Source organism: Staurois parvus, unplaced genomic scaffold (genome assembly GCF_062004578.1).
Source record: "Staurois parvus isolate SC_StPar_1 unplaced genomic scaffold, SC_StPar_1.0 ptg000572l, whole genome shotgun sequence".
NCBI lineage: Eukaryota > Metazoa > Chordata > Amphibia > Anura > Ranidae > Staurois > Staurois parvus.
The window spans coordinates 979644-1001460 of NW_028318368.1; the positions used below are offsets into that span (position 1 = coordinate 979644).

Consider the following 21817-nt stretch of genomic DNA (forward strand, 5'->3'; position numbering starts at 1 on the left):
CCTGCCCCCCCAATACTTCCCTGAGCCCGATCTCGATCCATTGCTGTTCCCAAAATCAGCGGCTCTCTCTCCTCACTGGACAGAGAGTCAGCAGCTGAAGCCAGTCTGTGAAGAGGGAGTGGGGGCAAGACCGTGTCGGGCTTTGTGTGTCAATGGCCACACAGACCCTGGCTTGGGATCGAGCCTGCAAGAGTGCCCCCATAGCAAGCAGCTTGCTGTGGGGCACTCGGAATGGAGGAGGAGCCAGGAGCGCTGGTGGGAAACCATAGAAGAAGAGGATCAGGGCTGTTTGCAAAGTTTGTTCTTTTAAAAATAAAAATGTTTTCCTTTACAATCACTGTAAGTTTGCCCCAATCACATACGAATGTAGTAGTCTACCTAAAGACAAAAACCCTAGTGCCACAAAGTGTACAGGTTTTTAGTTTCATAAAGTTTTTATTGAGTCAAACAGTTGTATACATGAACATTGACACCGAAGGTTAGCCCCTTGTCTTTCAAACAGACAAACTGCACATAACAGCAAATGGCAATAACATGGGCAATCCCAAAAGCACAATCGCCAGAATTGTTCAGTATACGGCATTAAACATCTCCCATACAGTTAACAGTACAATACAAGTCTCCATTATCCAGAGGTGTATGTAGAGACGCCAAGGTCCTTTCAGCCTTTTGCAAAATATCAGTGAGAATAACATCAAAGAAAAGAAATGACAAAGAACATCACAACTGGCATACCTGCTAAGTGCTGAAAAAAAGAAATCAAGGAGGGAAAGCAGTAAGGAAACAGTAAGAAATCTGAGAGAAGAAAGAGGGAAATGAGGGAGAGAGAGAGGGAGAAGAAGAAAAAAGAGAGAAAAAAAAGGGGGGGGTTGGGAAGAGAAGGAGAAGGGGAAAGTGTACAGGTTTTTGAATTGAGGTTTAATACAATCATTATTTCTATTCATTTTTTTTTTGTATGAATAATCATTCTAGTTTTTCTGAAGAGAGTTCACAGCAGCAGTTTTTCATTTGAGACTGTCACTCTTTAATGTACTTGAGAACAGGAGAGACATTGGTACTCCCAGTACTTCAAGTCCAGCAGCTGGTAGGTATTACAACTAACGCCTAGTACCCCCTCTTGTCGTCTCTTGTGAACATAGCACTCAGGGTACCAGTAAACAATATCCCATTGCTGCATTTTTGTTAATTTTACAAAACATTCCTTTAGTGCATTATAGTACAGTAGCAGTAGGAGTTCTATCCCTTTACATCTCTGGTTTTGTCCATAATAATTTACCGAGAGCCATGCTTTCTTTGTTATGACAGGCAGCAGAATGTGCAGGCAAGCTGTTCATCTTCCATTCATCACTTCCCACTGCAGAAGCCCCAGGAAAACTCAAGAACAGAGATGACAGAAGACTGATTAACACAGACAAGGAAAAGGTACGTACCAGGCTCTGAGTGCTTACGTTATTATACTGTGAGAATAGAATTCAGGAAATTTCTAGTATGTTCTGCAAATAAAAAGTACTGCGTAATGTGATCAAATCGTGTCTCCTATAACTTGCTCCATATTTGTGTATATACGGCCCTTATATATTTAGGTAAAAGTTTGTAAGATTGTGCAAAGAGTAATATTTAATCTTTAAATGAGTGCAGATATGATCCTTTACTAGTATTAGGAAAATATGCCATAGAACATAAGTTTTGATTTACTTCCATATACAATGTTGTATGTTTGTAAACTATGAAGATTTCTGCTGCTTATGCAGTAGTGACTGCCAGCTTCAGCACTTTTGGCCTACAACAGTCTGCAGCTACAGCTCTCCAGACAAATATGAAATTATCGGCTCTGCAGCACTTAATTGTGAGAAGTCGCTTAGGCAAACCAGATGCAATTTAGGCTCCTTTCACACGACCTTTCTGATCAGGTCCACCTGTCAGTTTTTTGATTGGACGGTGCGTTCATCTCTATGGACTGGCAGGTGTTAACAGACTTGTGTCCATTTATACCTGCCTTCCAGTGATTTAATCTGGTCTACTAAAAACAAATGGAAAAAGGAACTGTTCTCTTCCACTTAGGCGGATCGGATCAGAGGTGGTCAGTTTACACTCGACCACCTGTAGAGCAGAGGGTGCTGTGTTTGTGCCTGCGCTGCATAAACTGAGTTGACATGGACCTGTTGAGCAAATCAAACCTGCCCTGTGTAAAAGGGGCCTAAGGCACTTGATGTTTTCAAGCCATCTCCCCTTAATCTGTTAATCCTCTGTGTTAGGTTGACAGGATTAGGGCAGGACAATTTATGACATCAAGTCCCCAAGATGCACCCTAAGGCTAGGTTCACATCTGTGCGGGGGGGCGCTGCGGATCTGCACAAAAATCCATGCAGACACACCACCCGCACAGAGGAATGCAGAACCGTGGGAGGGTGCCATTAGTTCTAATGGCACGCCGCCTGCACTAGAAAACGCTGCGGTTTCCAAAGAAGTGCAGGGACTTCTTCCCTGCGTGTCACGGGGCACGGGAGTCCATTGAAATGAATGGGCTCTCGTGCCCATGCAAAACATGGCCCGCACGGCCGCATATATGTGAACCAGGGGTCAAGGTATATTTTTTATTATTAGAAAATGTTAGGGAATTATTTCATAGTTATCTTTACAGTGTATGATTTTTTTGCACAATGTATTGCATTTTTGGGATCACTTGTGGGTCAATGCATTGTTTAGATTTAGGTACGCTTTATCCCTTGTAATAGAAAAAAGCGAAGTAACTGTTCCTCCATGGGGGAATGTCAGTATGATTGTGCATGATGTATACATAAAAGACCAAACATCAAAGATTTTATTTCTCTTTCAGAACCTCTTTCTACCCCAGTGTAATACATATGAAAATCTAGCAAAGGAATGTGTGGCCAGTGGGTGCTGTGTAGACCTTTTTCTGTTCCCCAACAACTACATTGATGTGGCATCAGTAGGCCTGGTGACAATGCTTACAGGAGGGACACTCTACAAGTATAATAATTTTCAGGTAAATTAACGCTTTCCTTTAAAGAAGAAATCTCATGAAAATGTGTACACTTTTATTTAACCCCCTAGAGGCCTAAGTACATGTAGCCCGTGGTCCCTGCTATTGTTAAGCAGCATGGTTGGCAGTTTTCCCTCCACTGTCTTGACAACGCTACTAGAAAGGAGATAGATCTGGGAGTGACAGCACTGGTCTTTGACAGCAGGGGCTATTCTGGAGACCAGTGCTGCCTTTCACAACAGATCATTCAGAACTTCGGGCTGTCATAGACTGGACTCCTGCCACCCCCCTTATGGCAGCAGTGTTATGGAGCTCCACAGTATCCCCTTGATGCAACTCCACAGAGCCCAACCATGGCAGTCTGCACATCTGCTCAGCTCTCTTCCAGCATGCACTAATACCATCTACGGCTCAGTTTCATCCTTGGCTCCATTTTGCTCTGTTTATACTTTGTCCCATGGAACCCCAGCTGGGCTCACCCATCTCTAATGCTGTACTGTTACGAATGAACCGGAAACACTGGGCCAACAGAACTGATTATTCATTTGTAACAGTAAAATATCACTGTTTCTACATCACTGCTGCAGGTCTGTGTAAACCATCTGATGACATGTTTACAAATAGCCACATATAGACACACAGCCCCGCAGCGCTGAATGATCTTTCACTATTATGTATAAACAGTCATTGCTATCTGGGCTGTGTGATGTAGCTGCAAGTGCCCTGTATGTTTACCAGCAGCCAGCAGCTTTATAACACCAGCCCAGACAGCATCGATTTTTCATTCATAATAATAAAAAGAACACTCAGTTAAAGAGGGGGCAGGGGCTTAGTGCTGGCTGTTCCTCCTCCTACCGTAACGCCCATAAATTGGGCTTCAAACTGGGTGAAGCTGTAGCCAACATTAACCTAAATAAAGAGGCGCTTTATATCCACAACAGGGCCGCTGATCAAAACAGGACCAAGTGGTATATTCACTTGGTCCCCCTGGGGAATTAAATATAAATGTAAACATTTTCTTTAAGTTTTTCCTTAAGAAGTTGTATACTTTCACAGCCCTACTTCTAAAAAATTGGACAGAGCGTATGCTGAATAACAAACTCTGCGATATGTGCAGAAAGTATGTGCAAGAAGTAGAACTTCTTTACCGTTGACACCTGGAGCCCACCTGTGATCCTCATTCAAATAGACTTGTTTTATTCCAACATCTGAATCGTGACTATAGTGTTTTACAAAAATAAAATCTAATCTTTTTTTTGTAACATCACCTATTTATGTGCAAGCTGCTTTTATTTTGTTTTAGTATATTACATTTTATTTTCTGAGTGGTTTAATATCTGAGCGCAAGTGCTGTGTTATATATAGTGTTTTACAGGTTATAAACTTTTCATGCTTTATAAGGTGTTGCTCACATGCACTGTGCATTGGGGCTCGGAGGAGTTTAGCTACTCCCCTGGGTTTGTGACAAGTACAGGAAAGGCAAAGTAGGAGTATATGTACAGAAAAAGCACAGACTGCTTGGCTATACCAGCTGTTTTCCTGGGAAAATCTCATGAGAACTGCACTTGAAGCTTTATTTCCCAGTGAATGTTAAAGAGACCATGCATACATACATATGAAGTGAACAGCCCCCAGATATATAGTGATGACAAAAATAGATTGATATTTTAATTAAGTAAAAATAAAGGTTTGATAAGTTGAAGAATGAAAGGCAAATACATCACTGTGGAATGGAAAACAGTTACCTAATGAACAAATATAATGAATCAGTTCTTGTATATACACTATGTAAAGTTGAAGCAAAATCTTTGATTTGGGTGGTGGGAAAGGTCAACGCTTCCTAGGGTAAGCTGTTGTACAATGGTAGAATTGAAGTGTAGGAAATGAGTTGTGCTTTGCCTCCACCTACTGGTTACAATGTGTACTTATCTTGTGCTCAGGTACATACAGAAGGCCAGCAGTTTATCAGTGACCTCAAGGAAGATATTCAAAAACGAATAGGATTTGATGCTATCATGAGAGTCCGTACAAGTACAGGTACAGTATTCTGAAAATTACAAATGAACACATAATCAGTCAAGAGGTGAAATCAAACTTTTCAGTCATTTTTTCTGAAACTGATTTTGATGGTTTCCTGGAATTGATTAAAAGAGTTTAAAATTCATCATTTTGGTATTGATAATGCTAATCCTAACAAGAAAAAAAAAAAACTAGGAAAAGAAAAAACAAGGGACCGCTTACTTGCTATAGAGCAGCCATCATTAAATGAAATACAAAGTGCATTAGTCTGAGCCCTGTCCTTATGATATAACTTTTCCGTTTTTACCATAAAGCTAATCTTCCTAGTTTTCATTCCAAAAAGGTCTATGTTTTAAAAATCACTTGACCCCCGGTTCACATATATGCGGCCGTGCGGGCTGCGTTTTGCGCGGGCACGAGAGCCCATTCATTTGAATGGACTCCTGTGCCCTGTGACACGCAGGGAAGAAGTCCCTGCACTTCTGAAAATGCAGCCCGCACGGGAATCTTGGTTCCCAGTACTGTTGCGTTTTCCAGTGTGGGCGGCGTGCCATTAGAATTAATGGTACTCGCCGGCGGGTCCGCATTTCTCTGTGCGGGTGGTGTGGCTGCACAGATTTTCATGAGGATCCATCCGCACAGATGTGAACCTAGCCTAAAGGTGTATATAAAAAGTGGCAGTGCAGTTCTGATTGGCTGTGACTGAAAAATGTCCCTGAAAAATGTTGCCATTACCAAAAACCAGCATCTGTCTTTTTTCCTCTCGTTAGCCTAGGTTTACACCTGTGCGGGTGGTGCTGCTGCGGATCCACATGAAAATCTGTGCAGCAGCACCACCCGCACAGAGGAATGCGGACCCGCGGGCAGGTGCCATTAGTTCTAATGGCACGCCACCAGCAATGGAAAACGCAACCATACTGGGAACCGAGGTTCCTGTGTTTTCAGAAGAAGTGCAGATACTTTTTCCCTGCGTGTCCCGGGGCACGGGAGTCCATTCAAATGAATGGGCTCTAGTGCCCGCACAAAACACGGCCCGCACGTCCGCATATATGTGAACCAGGGGTTATATTCGTATTTGTTTTGACTGTTTTAACTAATAAAAGTGTTATAATTGTTTATCCTTTAAAATAAACTGGTAAAAGGGTCAACATAAGTCCCTAATATCTGCATGCAATTAGAGAAAAGCTGGCTGGTTTACAAGTTGCCACCATTTGTATTTGAACTTGCAGATAATACAGTGGATTACTAAAATGTTTGTTAAAAAGAAAATTAACCCTTTTGCAAATTAAATAATAAATACACCCATTTTGAAAATAGCAAAAATGTGAATTTATTTTTATTTTATTTTTTGCATTTGATCCAGCAAAGCATTTCAACCGCGTTCAGTGTATTTCTCGGACTTTATGCAGTGCGAACAAATGTATTACTTTCAGGCAGCTTAGACTTTCAAAAATAATTTCTTAGAGCAGCAGAGTGCTATACCATGTTAGCCATCAACAAAGGAAGTTTGGATCTAGGGTAATACCATTTATCTGCTAAGTTTATAGCTTGTGGTCCAAGATTTTGAAGCATACTGGCCTATTTTTTTTAAACCGTTACCATCACTGCCAATTCCGGGGATCTGTTCAGCTCCAGTGTCTTCTCATCTTATTCCTTCCCCTTTACCAGCCTCTTTTTTGCTTTTGACTTAACGTGGTTCTAAAGGCTTTTTTTTCTAAAATAAAAAACATGTTATACTTATCTGCTCTGTGCAATGTATTGCACAGAGCACCCCCAAACCTCCTCTTCTAGGGTCCCCTGCCAGTGCAGTGTGCTGCTTCTCTTCTGTGTCTGCCGCCACATCAAGCAGCTTGACGTGAGGGCTTGATCCCAAGCTGGGCTGTGTGCATCTATTGACACACAGAGAGCAGTTCAGCCCTGCTCCCTCCGCACTGACAGCAGCAGGAACTAATGGCTCCTGCTGCTGCCTGTCAGTCCCTGTGTGAAGAGGAAGATTGGAGAGAAGACTGCAGCCGAGCACAGGATCGATCCAGAAGGGAGGTAAGTCTTAAGAGGGGGAGGGGGACACAGACAGTAGTGTATTTAGGTTTATTGCTGCCTTAGGCAACACAAAAGTTGGATGCCCTCTCCCTCCCTGGTGGAGAGAGCCTGACACCGACCAACAACAGATACCCGCGCAGAGAGAGCCTGACAGTGACCCCCCAGACCCAAAAAAGCCTTCCACTAACACCCCCACCCCCTCACGGAGAGAGCCTGACAGTGATCCCCAACCCAAGAAAGCCATCCACTAACATCCCCCACCCCCGCCAGTGACAAGGAGAAAGACACTCACCTTTATATATTATTTCACATCTTTTATTATTTGTATTATTTGCGCTCTGTCACTTTATGAGTATATTTTGATGTTCAGTCATTTTTTGAACAGCAGCATTTATTTTGATTCATTGTTTATGTCTTTGGCGCAAGGTTTCTATTTATTATAGCTCTGCATATACCTGGGAACGACAATCAGGCTCTGCATACACCATCAGGCAGCCCGCACCTCTCTCAGATCCCAGCTGATCCCCATGCCACATGTCCCTTCTTCCAGGGGGCAGTGCTGCCCCCCCTAAAAAATGCCACCCTAGGGAAATGCCTTGTTTGCCTTGTGGTAAAAACGCCCCTGGACACAGCAAGTCCTAATACGTTTTTTTACCTTCATGCAGGGAGTGCATTACTGTAAAAAAAATCTTAGCTTTAGAACCACTTTAAATATCTCCCTTCTTACAAGGCTTTTGCCTGCGAGTTTTACTCATCATCGCACAGCACATCACTTATAGAATGCAATAGCAGTTCAGACTTCTAACCTTAGAGGACCTCCGTCTTGAACCAGTTCTTCTTCTCCTGATTATATTGGATTTTGCTGTAAAATATTTTTGTTCTACTCAGACTGTGCACTTGACTTGTATCGCACAGTTAATGTTATTTTCTGATATTCTTCCTTTGTTACAGGTAAAGGTTGTTCATGTATCACTGCTGAGACGCTCTGCTGGAGACTCAATTGCAGTTCTTTCCTACTCTTCTGCATAATGTTTTCTTTAACAATCCTAAATAAAGTTTGCTGAAAAGAATGTGATAATAATAAATGCTGATTACAATACCAACCGCATGATTGTTTTGTGTGTTTTGTTGCAGGATTTAGGGCCACTGATTTCTTTGGTGCTATATATATGAACAATACCACAGATGTAGAAATGGCTGCCATTGATGCTGACAAAGCAGTAACTGTGGAGTTTAAACATGATGACAAATTAGGTGAAGACACAGGAGCTTTGATTCAGGTATTTCCAATCTGAGAGTTTTAGTGATATCTTGAGAATTTTTGTTTTACATTTTACTGTCTGGTAATCTGAGATATCTTTCCTGGAACCCTCCATATCACACAAAGTCTAAAATCTAAAATTGGGACTGGTGTGCCCCAGGGTTTTGATCTCCTTAAAAACAAGTGAATAGCTGATTGTTGAGGAGTCAGCACATGCCGGGGTCCTTAACAACCAGCGGATATATACATCAACAATCCCCCCCCCTCCATGGTGGTCACAGTTATTCCTTTGCTTTCAGCCTCCTTCCTGTGGAGGTGTCGGTATGGCCACCCCCCTCTCCTGTTCTCACTCCCAGTCAGGGGCGGACTGACCATGGTCAGTAGGGGCCCCCATGAGATGCCCCTGGTACCTTTTCCATAGGCTTTTTTGAGTTTGGGCAAGGACACAGGGGCTCCATGATCCCCTATTGCCCGAGGGCCCCATGAGTTGTCTGTCTGCCCCTGCTCCCAGTCTTTCTGGCTCCTCCCCCTTTTGGCGGTAGAATCGCTCTTGCACAAGAGATTGAGCAAAGGGGAGCTGGAGCATGCTGACCACTGTGGAGATACGGGAGGGAGGCATACGTGTAGTTATCATGTATCATGTATGGTTGTTAAGGACACTGGCGGGTGCCGGCTACTTAACAACCAGTGAATAGCAGAGCTGGCACCTGCCAGTGTCTTTACCAGTCAGTGAATAGCTAGCTGTTTTTTAAAGGTGCTGCCAGGAAGCAAGACTTTAGACAGACCCTTCAAAACAAATAAGAAAAATCTAAGTAAAGAATGTTATGTAAAGCTTTATCCTACTGCTTTTATAAAGGAAGACTGCCAGAGTTTACTACCACTTTAAGGAGCTGGCACCCGATGGCGTCCTTGACAACCATCTATTCAACTCAGATGTGTTGCGCTAAATTTTAACACAATGCGCTTGAAGCGTGCTGTGCGTTTTTTAAAACTGAAAGCTGACTTAAAGCAATCCCTCCTTGCAGACATGTCCAAAAAGAAACCAAAACGTAGGTACAGCAGTACATCAACTGAACAAAAAAAAAAATCAATATTTCAAATACATATAAGAAAACAGTATCCAAGTGTATAAAAACCTTATATATTCCACCATTTTGATCAGATGAGATGTCTGTTTTGGCTAAGGGTTTATCGTTCTCATTTTAGTATCATTTCAGTGTTTTTAACACTTTATTGGGTATAAATAATAATAATTAGATCCTGGCATGGGATCCTGGCAAGATTGATTTACATCCTTCGTCACATGCCTGATAAAGGGGTCCTGCAAGACTGAAATGTTGCCTTGCTGTAACTATGTGATTTTTCATTAAAACTTTTGGACCCATATTGGTGATTCTCGGTGTGCTGGAGACATTCTCCCTTGCTGTTACTGATAGGCGGTGCACACGTCGCAGGCCAGTCCAGAGATTGTTAATCAAGATAGCAGACAACAGTGTTAGTACGTGTGTGAAGCAGCGTGTGGTAATGAAGTTTCTTGTGAACGAAGGTGTAAAACCCGCGGATATCTGCAGAAGACTTCAAGTTCAGTACGGTGATGAGACACTCAGCCACAGTAAGACATTTAAATGGGTTCCTCAAACTTTTTAAACAGGGGGCCAGTTCACTGTCCCTCAGACCATTGGAGGGCCGGACTATAGTTTAAAAAAAAAAAAAAACTATGAACAAATTCCTATGCACACTGCACATATCTTATTTTAAAGTGAAAAAACAAAACGGGAACAAATACAATATTTAAAATGAAGAACAAGTAAAGTTTAATCAACAAACTTATTAGTATTTCAATGGGAACTATGGGCCTGCTTTTGGCTAATGAGATGGTCAATGTCCGGTTCCATATTTGTCACTGCTAGTCGTAACAAGTGATGCAAGTGTGCATCAGTTAGTCTAGATCTGGTTGGAGATTTCAGATGTTTAATTCAGGAATCTAATGCAAGTTCAGCCATACAAGCATATGGCTGAACTCGCACTGCTCAGAGATCGCATGTGATCCGCACCTGCGGTGCGGGTGGGAATTACATGTGATCTCTGAGATCGCAACAGTGTGAACCGGGGCTTACACAGCACACATGATACAACATCATACAACTGAATAGCAATCAGAATATAAATGCACTTACTGTCAGTTAAATTGGGTTTCCTTCTCCTTGGCTGTCTGTCACTGCCCAGCACGGGAGAACTGCAGGCAGCCCCTCCAGAGATCACAGCGATCACTCTGTTACCACCCCTCTATCATTTACTCAGTGGTGCCGGCGCCACGCCAGCCGGATCTACATCTCCAGCACACAGGAATATCACTGCGGGTGGAGCCGAGGTGGAGCCGAGGGGCAGGTGAGGGAGCTGAGGGAGGGAGAGGCAGAGTCAGTCAAGCGTGGTGGTGCTGGTGGAATGAAAGAGAAAGTGAAAGTACGCAGGGGATGCCGCCAAGAAAGTACGCACGGAGATGCCGCCAAGAAAGTACGCAGGGGGATGCCGCCGTGGATCACAAATATTACAAAGCACCCTAGCGGGCCGGATAAATGGCCCGCGGGCTGTAGTTTGAGGACCCCTGGTGTAAACATTTCAAAGATGGCCGTACATCCATCAGTGACACTCCCAGCCCACAGCTGTCATTCCTGTGAACATTCACAGGAACGCCTGATCCTAGATAATTGACACATAACCTGCCGTAAAATTGCACAACAGACAAATGTTTCTGTGGGAACAGTGAACACAATGATGATGAGAAGCAGGCTGTCCTAGGATGGTTCAAGAGTACTGACAAATCTTACTGGCATTAGGTAAATGCTATGATAGGTGTATAAATGTAGCAGGGATGTAAAAAAATAAATGCAATTTCCACTCCTTGAAATTTGTTCTTTTACTGTATAAACTCAAAAGTCCTGGTTTGACTTGAATGTCCCTTGTATAATTCTACCTGGGAGATTGCAGCAGAGGTGGGGCTCTCAGAATATACAGGGTTATGGGAATTGTTAAATAATAACTATCCCACACACATACACACACATAGGTTGAACTGGATGGACCTTTGTCTCTTTTGCAACCTTATAGACTATGTAACATACAGTTAGGTCCATATATATTTGGACGCAGGCACAATTTTAGTGTTTTTCAGGTATTTACCAAAACATATTCAATCTATAGTTTTATAATGGATATGGGCTGAAAGTGCACACTCTCAGGTTTAATTTGAGGGTATGTACATCCAAATTGGAGGAAGGGTTTAGGGATTACAACTCATAAGAAGAGCCATCCCCCTTTTTCAAGGGACAAAAAAGTAAATGGACAATTGAATATATTCATAAATAAAATGTTTATTTTTACTATTTTTTTGAGAATCCTTTACTGGCAATGACTGCCTGAAGTCTGGAACACATGGACATTACCAAAGACTGGGTTTCCTCCTTTCTGATGCTTCCCCAGGCTGTAACTGCAGCTGTCTTCAGTTGTTCTTTGTTTGTGGGTCTGCCTTTAGTTTTGCCTTCAGCAAGTGAAATGTATGCTCAATGGGGTTGAGATCAGGTGACTGACTCGGCCATTGCAGAATATTCCACTTCTTTTCCTTCAAAAGCTCCTGGGTTGCTTTTGAAGTGTGTTTTGGATCATTGTCCATCTGTACTGTGAAGTGCCGTCCAATCAACTTTGCTGCATTTGGCTGAATCTGGGCTGACAGTATATCTCTAAACATTGCAGAATTCATCCAGCTGCTTCTGACTTCTGTCACATCATCAATAAACAATAAAATAACCCAGTGCCACTGGAAGCCATGCATGCCTATGCCATCACACTGCATCCACCTTGTTTTACAGATGATGTTGTGTGCTTGATGTTGTGTTCTTCTGTTATTCTGTGTCCATCGATGTCACGGTATACACCATATGTGTAGCAGGTCCGCTTTGTACATGGGTCAGCAGAGCTCAACAATAGGTTAAGAAGAGAAGTCACTAAACTACTCTTGCAATTCCCATAAGATTAGATAGAAATCATTTTACATGTTTACATGGCCTGCTTATTCCCAGTGGCTTTGTTTTATTAAAAAAAAATCTAAATTTACTGCAGCCTTTATCACTTTACACATAGAATATGATTGCACCACAGTGGTACTCTTTGCGCAGTGCACAGAAGAACCCAAAGCAATGCTTTTGCACAGTAAAGGAAGGACGAGTTAGAACGTCTTTCACCTTAGTATTTCATTTGTGTTCCCACCAGAAGGATTTTCATTGATTTCCTCTCCTTAGTGAAATCCCAACTCTGGCTGTTGTTACTGGGATAGGTGTGCTTAATGGAAGACATCACCTCCTCAAGTATTCTGGCGACAGCCATAGCATTTTAGATTTCTCTTCACTTCACCTCTAAGGGCTCATGTACACTGCAGCTGATAAACTCACGGTCAGGAGCTTTTCTGCTTTCTTTTCAGCAGCCCCTGAATGCTTTCCTATGTGTCCATGTACACATCGTTGTTTGCAGGCAGTTGAGTTTACAGTCGTTTTTTTTTTTTTTTGAACGCACCAAACTTGCACTCAGGTGTAGATTTTATCAGCGTTTCAAACACCAAGCGCTTGTAAATGCAGCTAACCACATTTATAAGCATTTGCGTCTAGAAGCATTTTTTAACTGTTCCATGTCCAGATGCTGTCCAGAACCTTTTTTCATCATCAGAAATGCATGCAAAGTGTTTTCCATGTATTCAAATGGACCTAGCACACCAACGCAGTCAGTTCCAGGTTTTGCGTGAAGGAAAAAATGGTAGAACGTGCTGCATTATGCTCATGATGGGATCCATAGTGCATACAACCAGAAAAGACAGGTCATCTCAACACATACTGCTCTCTCTGCTTCTGCTCTCTCTATTCCTCTAAAAATGTCTAAAATAGTTATTTGTTTACTGTTTTTCAGTGCATTCTGGGGATTTTGGAAGGTCTCCTGAGGTTATCTTTAAAAAACGCTTCTAAACGCAAACGCTCATAATAGCACATAAACGCGGTATGCAAATGCTGCTAAACAGACATTTTTTAACCTACGTTTTCCAGCAGTCAGTTTCCATCGTTCAGAAGTCTTTCCAAACATCCCGTGTACATGAGTCCTAACCCAATAAAAAAGATCACTGCCACAAATATGGAGGGTAGATCTCTATAATGGGGAACAGAAAGACAACCAAAATGACTGTGGAATTAGGAAGGTTCCATTTCACTGTACTCAATACACACCAGGGGCGGACTGACCATTTGGAAACTCGGGCACTGCCCAAGGGCCCGGGGTCAATAGGGGGCCCCAAGAGATGCCCCTGGTACCTTTTTCATAGGCTTTTTTGAGTTTGGGCAAGGACACAGGGGCCCCGTGATCCCCTATTGCCCGGGGGCCCCATGAGTTGTCAGTCCGCCCCTGATACACACATTAAAAATGTGATGTAGTAAAAATATGTGTGCATGTTAAATAATTGTTTTTCTCCTGTGTTACTCTAGTGTGCTGTTCTATACACAACCATCAGCGGACAGAGACGTCTATTAGTTCACAACATTAGTCTCAACTGCAGTTCCCAACTTGCAGATCTATACAAGAGCTGTGAGACAGATGCCCTCATAAACTTCTTTGCTAAATCAGGTAACTCTTGCTCTTTTCAGTCAGAATTCTGTTGCTGATTTCTAATAATATCTATATGTGAAATGTGAAAGTGAACCACACTCAGTAGCAGGGGCGGACTGACCATTTGGAAACTCGGGGTCAGTAGGGGGCCCCATGAGATGCCCCTGGTACCTTTTTCATAGGCTTCTTTGAGTTTGGGCAAGGACACAGGGGCCCCATGATCCCCTATTGCCCGGGGGCCCCATGAGTTGTCAGTCCGCCCCTGCTCAGTAGAGCTTCTCATAAGCACAAAGTATAGGATTTTCAAGAAGGCAGTTTATAATGCAATATGTACAAAGGAATGGAACACAGAAATTAATACACATTTCTTTTTAAATGTCCGATTTCCTTTTTTAGAAGTACAGAAAATACATAGTCATCACATTGGATCTAGTGCTGGTAAAATCTGCACAGAATAATACATAATACATACATAATAATAAGTAAATTCTGGATATAGCTGTTTGTGTTAGAATTCTGTGACATCTAGTGGATTCACTTGGTACTGCAGCTCATTCTTCACATTCCTGGCAGAGATGTACCTTTAAATGATGGTGTGCTAGTATATGCAATCCCCCTTAAACCTTTCACTGTATTGTGTCATCTCAGCTTACAAAGCAATCCTGCATCACCCTCTGAAGACAGTGCGTGATGTGTTGATCAGTCAGACAGCTCACATGTTAGCATGCTATAGGAAGCACTGTGCAAGTCCCTCGGCTGTTAGCCAAGTAAGTATGAATAATCAAGTGTTTTGCTTATGCAGTTTTGTATGTCATTATCTCTCTGTTCTTATCACCATTACTGTATTCTGGCTGCTTATTTCCCAGTATTATTAAGCTCACTTCAAACTAGTGCTTTCATTTATTGTAACTGTACACGTGCCTTGTATGATGGAAAGGCATTCAACTCCTAATTGGACGCAGCCTGTCGCTTTGTAAACTAAATGGTTATAGCTGGAGATTCTTTTGAAAATGTTTTTTTTTTTAGTAAATGCAGCCTCACGGATCCATACAGTGGGAAGAAAAAGTAATTGAACCCATTGAAATTGACAGGTTTGCTGCAGTAATTTGCATTAAAATGTGATCTAATGCCTAGTACACGTAATCAGAAAATGATACGAATAATACCGCTTTCAGAACCATCTTACAATAATCTGATCGTTAGTACACAGCTTTCATCTGAAATTAAGAAGGGAGAAGCACGGAAATTGTTCTCGTATTATACCAGATCGTATGATTTTCGTTTTGTTTTAGTCAGTACAGTTTTCATCTGAAAATACAATACATTACATCGTTTCCGAATTTTTATTCTGTCGTACAAGAATTTTCGTGACTTTAGTAACCTCTTTATTTTCGATATGTAAACTAGCATGCAAAATAAAAACCGATGATCATTCGGCCGATATTCTCAATGTGTGTTTGGAGCTTTAGTCACAACAAACACAATGTGCTTAACCACTTGCCCTCCTGAGGATTTACCCCCCCCCCTTCCTGACCATGCCATTTTTTGCATTGCGTTGCGTTACTTTAGCTGACAATTGCGCGGTCATTCAACGCTGCACCCAAATGAAATTTATATCCTTATTTTCCCACATATTGAGCTTTCTTTTGGTGGTATTTGATCGCCGGTGTGTTTTTCATTTTTTGCAGTATTAAAAAAAAAGTCCAACAATTTTAAACCACTTCATGTTCAGACACTTTCACCCCCTTCCTGCCCAATTTTCAGCTTTCAGCGCTATCACACTTTGAATGACAATTGCGCAGTCATGCAACACTGTACCCATATGGCTTTTTTAGCATTTTTTTGAGACAGATAAAGCTTTATTGTGGTGGTATTTATTCACCACTAGGATTTTTATTTTTTTTGCTATGTAAATGAAAGAGTCCAAAAATTTTGAAAAAAAGTGTTTTTCTTATAAAATTTTGCAAATAAATCTTGGCCAAAATTTATTCCGTTATCTTTTTAGTAAAAAAAAAAATAACCCAAATTAGTTTATAACCAAAAATTATAATTTTTAAACCTTTTTTTTTTACATTTTTATTTTATTATTTATGTGTGTTTTTTTACATACTGTCACCCTAGCAGTACAGTATCATCATGGTGACACTGTACTACTTGTGGGGGGTGATGATTTTTTTTTTTTTTTACACTGATTGCTTTTACACCCATAAAGGCTGTAAAAGCAATCATTTCTCCTTCTCTCTGGCTGCATTTTTGCAGCCATTGCGAACTACTGTGTGAGCTGTGATTGGTCACAGCTTGTCACATGGTACAAGGCTGTTGTGAATAGCCTTGTACCTTGTGACCTCTGTGATCGTTCACAGATTTCACAAGTAGTAAGCAATGTCAGCAATGTCAGAAGTGACATCTTGCTTACTACTCTGTATGTGATCACTGATTGGCCAATCAGTGATCACATGATCGGGACCTCGCAGGGTGCAGGGAGGCCGTTTATATACACGGACGGGAGGTGGTTCAGAAAAAAATATTTTTGACTTTTTGCTATTGAACTTGTCCAGTAAACAAATTTTAAAAATCAAATTTCGTCATAAATTTACGCCAAAATGTATTCTGCGACATGTCTGCTAGGAAAAAATCCCAATACGTGTAAATTAATTGATTCACGTGAACGTTATAGTGTTTAAAAATGGCGGTAAATATACTGGGATTTTTGTTTACATTTTTTATTTACTAGTAATGGCGGTGATTAGCGACTTACAGCGGGACTGTGGGACTGCGGCGGACATTTTGACACTGGGGGAACTGACTTGGTGTCACTGACATCCCCAGTGACACTAATACAGTGATCAGTGTTAAAAAAAGCACTGACAAGAAGGGGCTAACATGGGGGGTGATCAAAGGGTTAACTGTGTGCTGGGAGTGTTTTACTATGGGGCGGTGTCAGTGTGCTTCACTGTAATCACACTGCTCTGGATGGCTGTGCTGTGCCTGAGCTGACAAGGAGGAGAACTGTTAGTAAACAAAACAGTTCTCCTCCCCATCAGAGATCCACAGAAATCACCGGGCGCTGGTGAGCAATCTCCAACTGGGACCCGGTGATTGACAGCTGCGAATGGCAGTGTGGGTAGGGCACACGCACGGCTCGCGAACACCCTCGCGTAGCAGTATATGTGCTATAGGGCGGTTGGGAAGCTGTTAATTCTAATTTATTGTGTCTTTATTGAACACACCCATTAAACATTCACAGTGCTGGAGGAAAAAGTAAGTGAACCAATGGAGTCAATAGCTGGTCCAACCTCCTTTGGCAGCAATGACTTCAGGCAAGTGTTTTTGGTAACTCTAGATCAGACCTGCACAATTTTCAGGGGGAATTTTTGACCATCTCTTTTTACAAGCCTGTTTCAGCTCAGACACATTTGTAGGATGTCTGCTATGGACGGCTCTCTTGAGGTCATTCCACAGCATGGGGTTTAGGTCTGGGCTCTGACTGGTCCACTCCAAAAGGAACATTTTCTATTTCTGAAGCCATCTTTTTCTGACGCAGAGATTTCCCTTCACTTCCTGTCCCATAGCCAAAACAGGAAGTGAGAGGGAATCCTAGGGTGTTACTAATCCTGTTCTCATTATGAAATGAGCCTGCTAGGGGACCATTTTTTTTATTACTGTGTGTTTACTACCACTTTAAAGCTGCTGGATTAGTATGCTTATGCTGATATCAGAAGATTTCAGCAAAAGCAGCCCATGTACACTGCTCAAAAAAATTAAAGGAACACTTTTTAATCAGAGTATAGCATCAAGTCATTTAAACTCCTGGGATATTGATCTGATCAGTTAAGTAGCAGAGGGGGTTGTTAATTTCAGCTACTTTGGTGTTAGTGAAATAACGACAGGTGCATTAGATGGGCAACAATGAGACAACCCCCAAAATAGGAATGGTTTTACAGGTGGAGGCCACTGACATTTTTTTCCCTATTCATCTTTTCTGACTGTTTTTCACTAGTTTTGCAGTTGGCTAGGTATCAGTGTCACTACTGGTAGCATGTGGCGATACCTGGACCCTACAGAGGTTGCACAGGCAGTCCAACTCCTCCAGGATGGCACATCAATACATGCCATTGCCAGAAGGTTTGCTGTGTCTCCCAGCACAGTCTCAAGAACATGGAGGAGATTCCAGGAGACAGGCAGTTACTGTAAGAGAGCTGGACAGTCCCGTAGAAAGTCCTTAACTGATCAGCAGGACTGGTATCTGCTCCTTTGTGCAAGGAGGAACAGGATGAGCACTGCCAGAGCCCTACAAAACGACCTCCAGCAGGCCACTGGTGTGAATGTCTCTGAGTACCATTTTGAGTTGCTGCAATGAAATTTCAGCAAAATGGACAAGCCTGCTGCATAATTTTTTCACTTTGATTTGGGGGTGTCTTTGAATTCAGTTCTCTGTAAATTGATAATTTTCATTTCCATCAAACGATGGGGCATCCTTACATTCCTAACACATTACCCAGTCCATATCAGTATAGATATCCAGCATGAGATTTTCCCCATTGAGATCTGATGTGTTTTCAAAGTGTTCCTTTAATTTTTTTGAGCAATGTATTTCAGTAAGCATGGTATCTCACAATACACGTCATAGAGTTTCTTTGCAATGAATGTCAATTTTCTGTTACATTCAAGACATTTAAATTTTAATTCTGGAACATAAAGTGTATAATACTCTTACTATCTTTCCTACCAGCTCATCCTTCCTGATTCCATGAAAGTGCTTCCAGTCTACATGAACTGCTTGTTAAAGAATGAGGTCCTGGTTGGCAGCCCAGAGATTGCCACTGATGAGCGGGCTTTTCAGAGACAGCTGCTTATGTCTATGGATGTGGCCAGCTCCCAGCTCTTCTTCTATCCACTGCTTCTACCCTTAGTAAGTGATAACAGCAGGTGCATTGGTGGTCAAACATTGAGTACACTACAGCAGAAACATAGTTACATAGTTAGTCTGGCTGAAAAAAAAACAAAAGTGCATCCAGTTCAAGCATTAAAAAAAAAAAAAATTATAATCCTATACCCACAGTTGATCCAGAGGAAGGCAAAATAAAACAGCAAAGCATGATTAAATTTGCTCCTGCAGGGAAAAAAATTCCTTCCTGATCCCCCGAGAGGCAATTGGATATTCCCTGGATCAACTTTACCTATAAATGTTAGTATCCAGTTATATTCTGTGTATCTATGAAAGAATCCAGGCTATTTTTAAAGCAATCCACTGAGCTGGCCAGAACCAACTCTTGAGGGAGTCTATTCCACAGTTTCACAGCTCTCACTGTGAAGAAACCTTTCCGTGTTTGGAGATTAAATTTCTTTTCCTCCAGACGTAGAGTGCCCCCTTGTCCTCTGTGATGACATCAGGGTGAATAGCTCTACACCGAGTTCACTATATGAACCACTGATGTATTTATACTTGTTGATCATATCCCCCCTTAATCTCCTCTTCTCAAGAGAGAATAAATTCAGTTCCTCTAATCTTTCCTCATAGCTGAGCTCTTCCATGCCTCTTATCAGTTTGGTTGCCCTTCTCTGTACTTTCTCCAGTTCCCCAATGTTCTTTTTGTAAATTGGTGCCCAAAACTGAACTGCATGTTCCAGATGAGGACTTTATAATGATTTGTACCGGGGTAATATGATATCTCTCTCTCTGGAGTCTATACCTCTTTTAATACAAGAGAGGATTTTGCTCACTTTAGAAACTGCAGCTTGGCATTGCATGCCATTATTAAGCTTGTGATCTACCAGAACTCCCAGATCCTTCTCCACCATTGATTCCCCCAGTTGTACCCCCCCCCCCCAGTATGTATGATGCATGCATATTCTTAGCCCCCAAGTGCATAACCTTACATTTATCAACATTAAACCTCATTTGCTACATAGTTGCCCAATTAAACAGTGCATTGAGGTCGGCTTGTAAGTTGGAGACACCCGGTAAGGAAGTTATTCCACTGCACAGCTTGGTGTGATCTGCAAAGACTAAAATGGTATTTTTATTCCCAGACCCTATATCATTTATACATGTATTAAAATGTAAGAGTCCTTGGGGTACACCACTGACAACCCTAGACCATTCAGAGTATGAATTATTAACCACTACTCTCTGAATGCGATCTTTTAGCCAGTTCTCTATCTATTTTCATACGTATTTTTCCAAGCCTGTAGACTTTACCTTACACATTAGCCATGTGTGGGGAACTGTGTCAAACGTTTTTGCAAAATCCAAGTATTTCATGTCCACCGTCACCTCTCTGTCCAAGGTTTTGCTCACCTCTGTCTACATATTTTTGGATCATATCAATTGTGAGCCAATGTGGATCATCTGGAGCTGTGTCAATACCATACCCATTATGGACAAGAGCTCCCCCATGCTCCTTTGTATACACAGAGCTGAAGAAGGTATTAAATAAATTTGCCTTCTCTTTGTCCCCAGTCACCCACTCCAGATTATTTTGTAAAGGGCCTACATGCACAGACCTGACCTTTTTACTGTTAATATATTTGAAGAATTTTTGGGGGTTTGTCTTGCTATCTTTCTCAATCTGTCGTTTGTTTTAATTTTTTTGCGGCCTTGATTTCCTTTTTGCATATTCTGTTATATTGTTTGTAAAGTTTAAACAATGATAGCGTTCCTTCATTTTAATATTTAATAAAAGCTCTTTTCTTATTATCTATAGCTTTTTTAACTGTCTGTAAGCCACATAGGTTTGATTTTTAGCCTTTTAAACTTGTTGCCCATGGGAATATATTTTGCAATACTTTCCAACATAGATGACACCAAGGCTTCACCTATATTTACATCTGTAAAATATTATAGCCACCATCATTGGTAACCGCAAATGTAACTGCAGGAATACATTTGATATAACTGCTTATATTCATTTTACTTTTACTTTTATTTGATTTTAGTATGAAGGAGCATGCAGACAAAGTGGGCCCCAGTCAGGGCTGGACTTAGCTTTGACCTTCTTTGAGGCCAATCTTTTCTGAAAATGAATTATAGAACCTTATCATTATAAAAATAGAGATTAAATCATAGCATTCAAGTTACCTGTGTGTAAATGATAGCAGATGACACTACTTTAGAAGCACAATGAAGCGAAGGTAAAGCTTGCACTGTGTCTTTTGAAAAGTGCTCACATTTTGCTGGTTGCTGTATAAAAGCTATAAAACCGTGAAAAGTTAATCTATAAGAGCATTTCACAGGCTGCCTTAGATAATTGTGAAGAGGTTCTGTGCAGAAACATTACATTTTTGAATATCTGTCATTGTAAACAATAGAGACTTTAAAATCTCTGCAGATATAAAGGAACAAGAAATCCAGTAAAAACAATCTCAGATCACTGTGCGCTTCCCAGCACAAAGACAGCTCTCAGTCTGAACTAAAGATTGGTAGTTGGTGGGACAGGCTTCCAAACAAGTGACCACCATGACAATGGTCACATGCCAGTCCTTCCAGTCCCCTGCATGTTCAGAGCTGTTTAAAGGGATTCCAAGATGGGCAGGCAGGGGTTAAATTTGAGTTTATTGTCTTTCAGTGTGGTTTTGTATATCTGTATTAGAACAATGACTCTACTCAGTAAATAATTATGTTGTTTTCAATTTAACTAAAGCATACGATGGACACCAAGAGTGATGCCATTCCTTCAGCTGTCCGTTGTTCTGAGGAGCGCTTATCTGAAGGAGGGATATTCCTTTTGGCCAATGGCGTCTTCATGTTCCTGTGGTTGGGTGTCAGTTCACCACCAGAATTCATCCAAGGGATATTTAATGTGCCTTCCTTTGCACACATCACCCCAGAAGCTGTAAGTTATTCATACCAT

General features: G+C 41.5%; 1 protein-coding gene across 3 annotated transcripts in view; it reads left to right on the forward strand.

Moving 5' to 3' along the window:
- Positions 1-21817, forward strand: part of SEC24D (SEC24 homolog D, COPII component) — a 160858-nt gene that overhangs the window by 124709 nt on the left and 14332 nt on the right. For all 3 annotated transcript variants that reach the window (XM_089691782.1, XM_089691784.1, XM_089691783.1), the window contains exons 14-21: positions 1306-1422; positions 2837-3007; positions 4945-5041; positions 8198-8343; positions 13844-13982; positions 14613-14731; positions 18697-18876; positions 21608-21799. In XM_089691782.1, the coding sequence (XP_089547908.1) occupies positions 1306-1422; positions 2837-3007; positions 4945-5041; positions 8198-8343; positions 13844-13982; positions 14613-14731; positions 18697-18876; positions 21608-21799 (1161 nt within the window). The remainder of the gene's footprint in view (positions 1-1305; positions 1423-2836; positions 3008-4944; positions 5042-8197; positions 8344-13843; positions 13983-14612; positions 14732-18696; positions 18877-21607; positions 21800-21817) is intronic.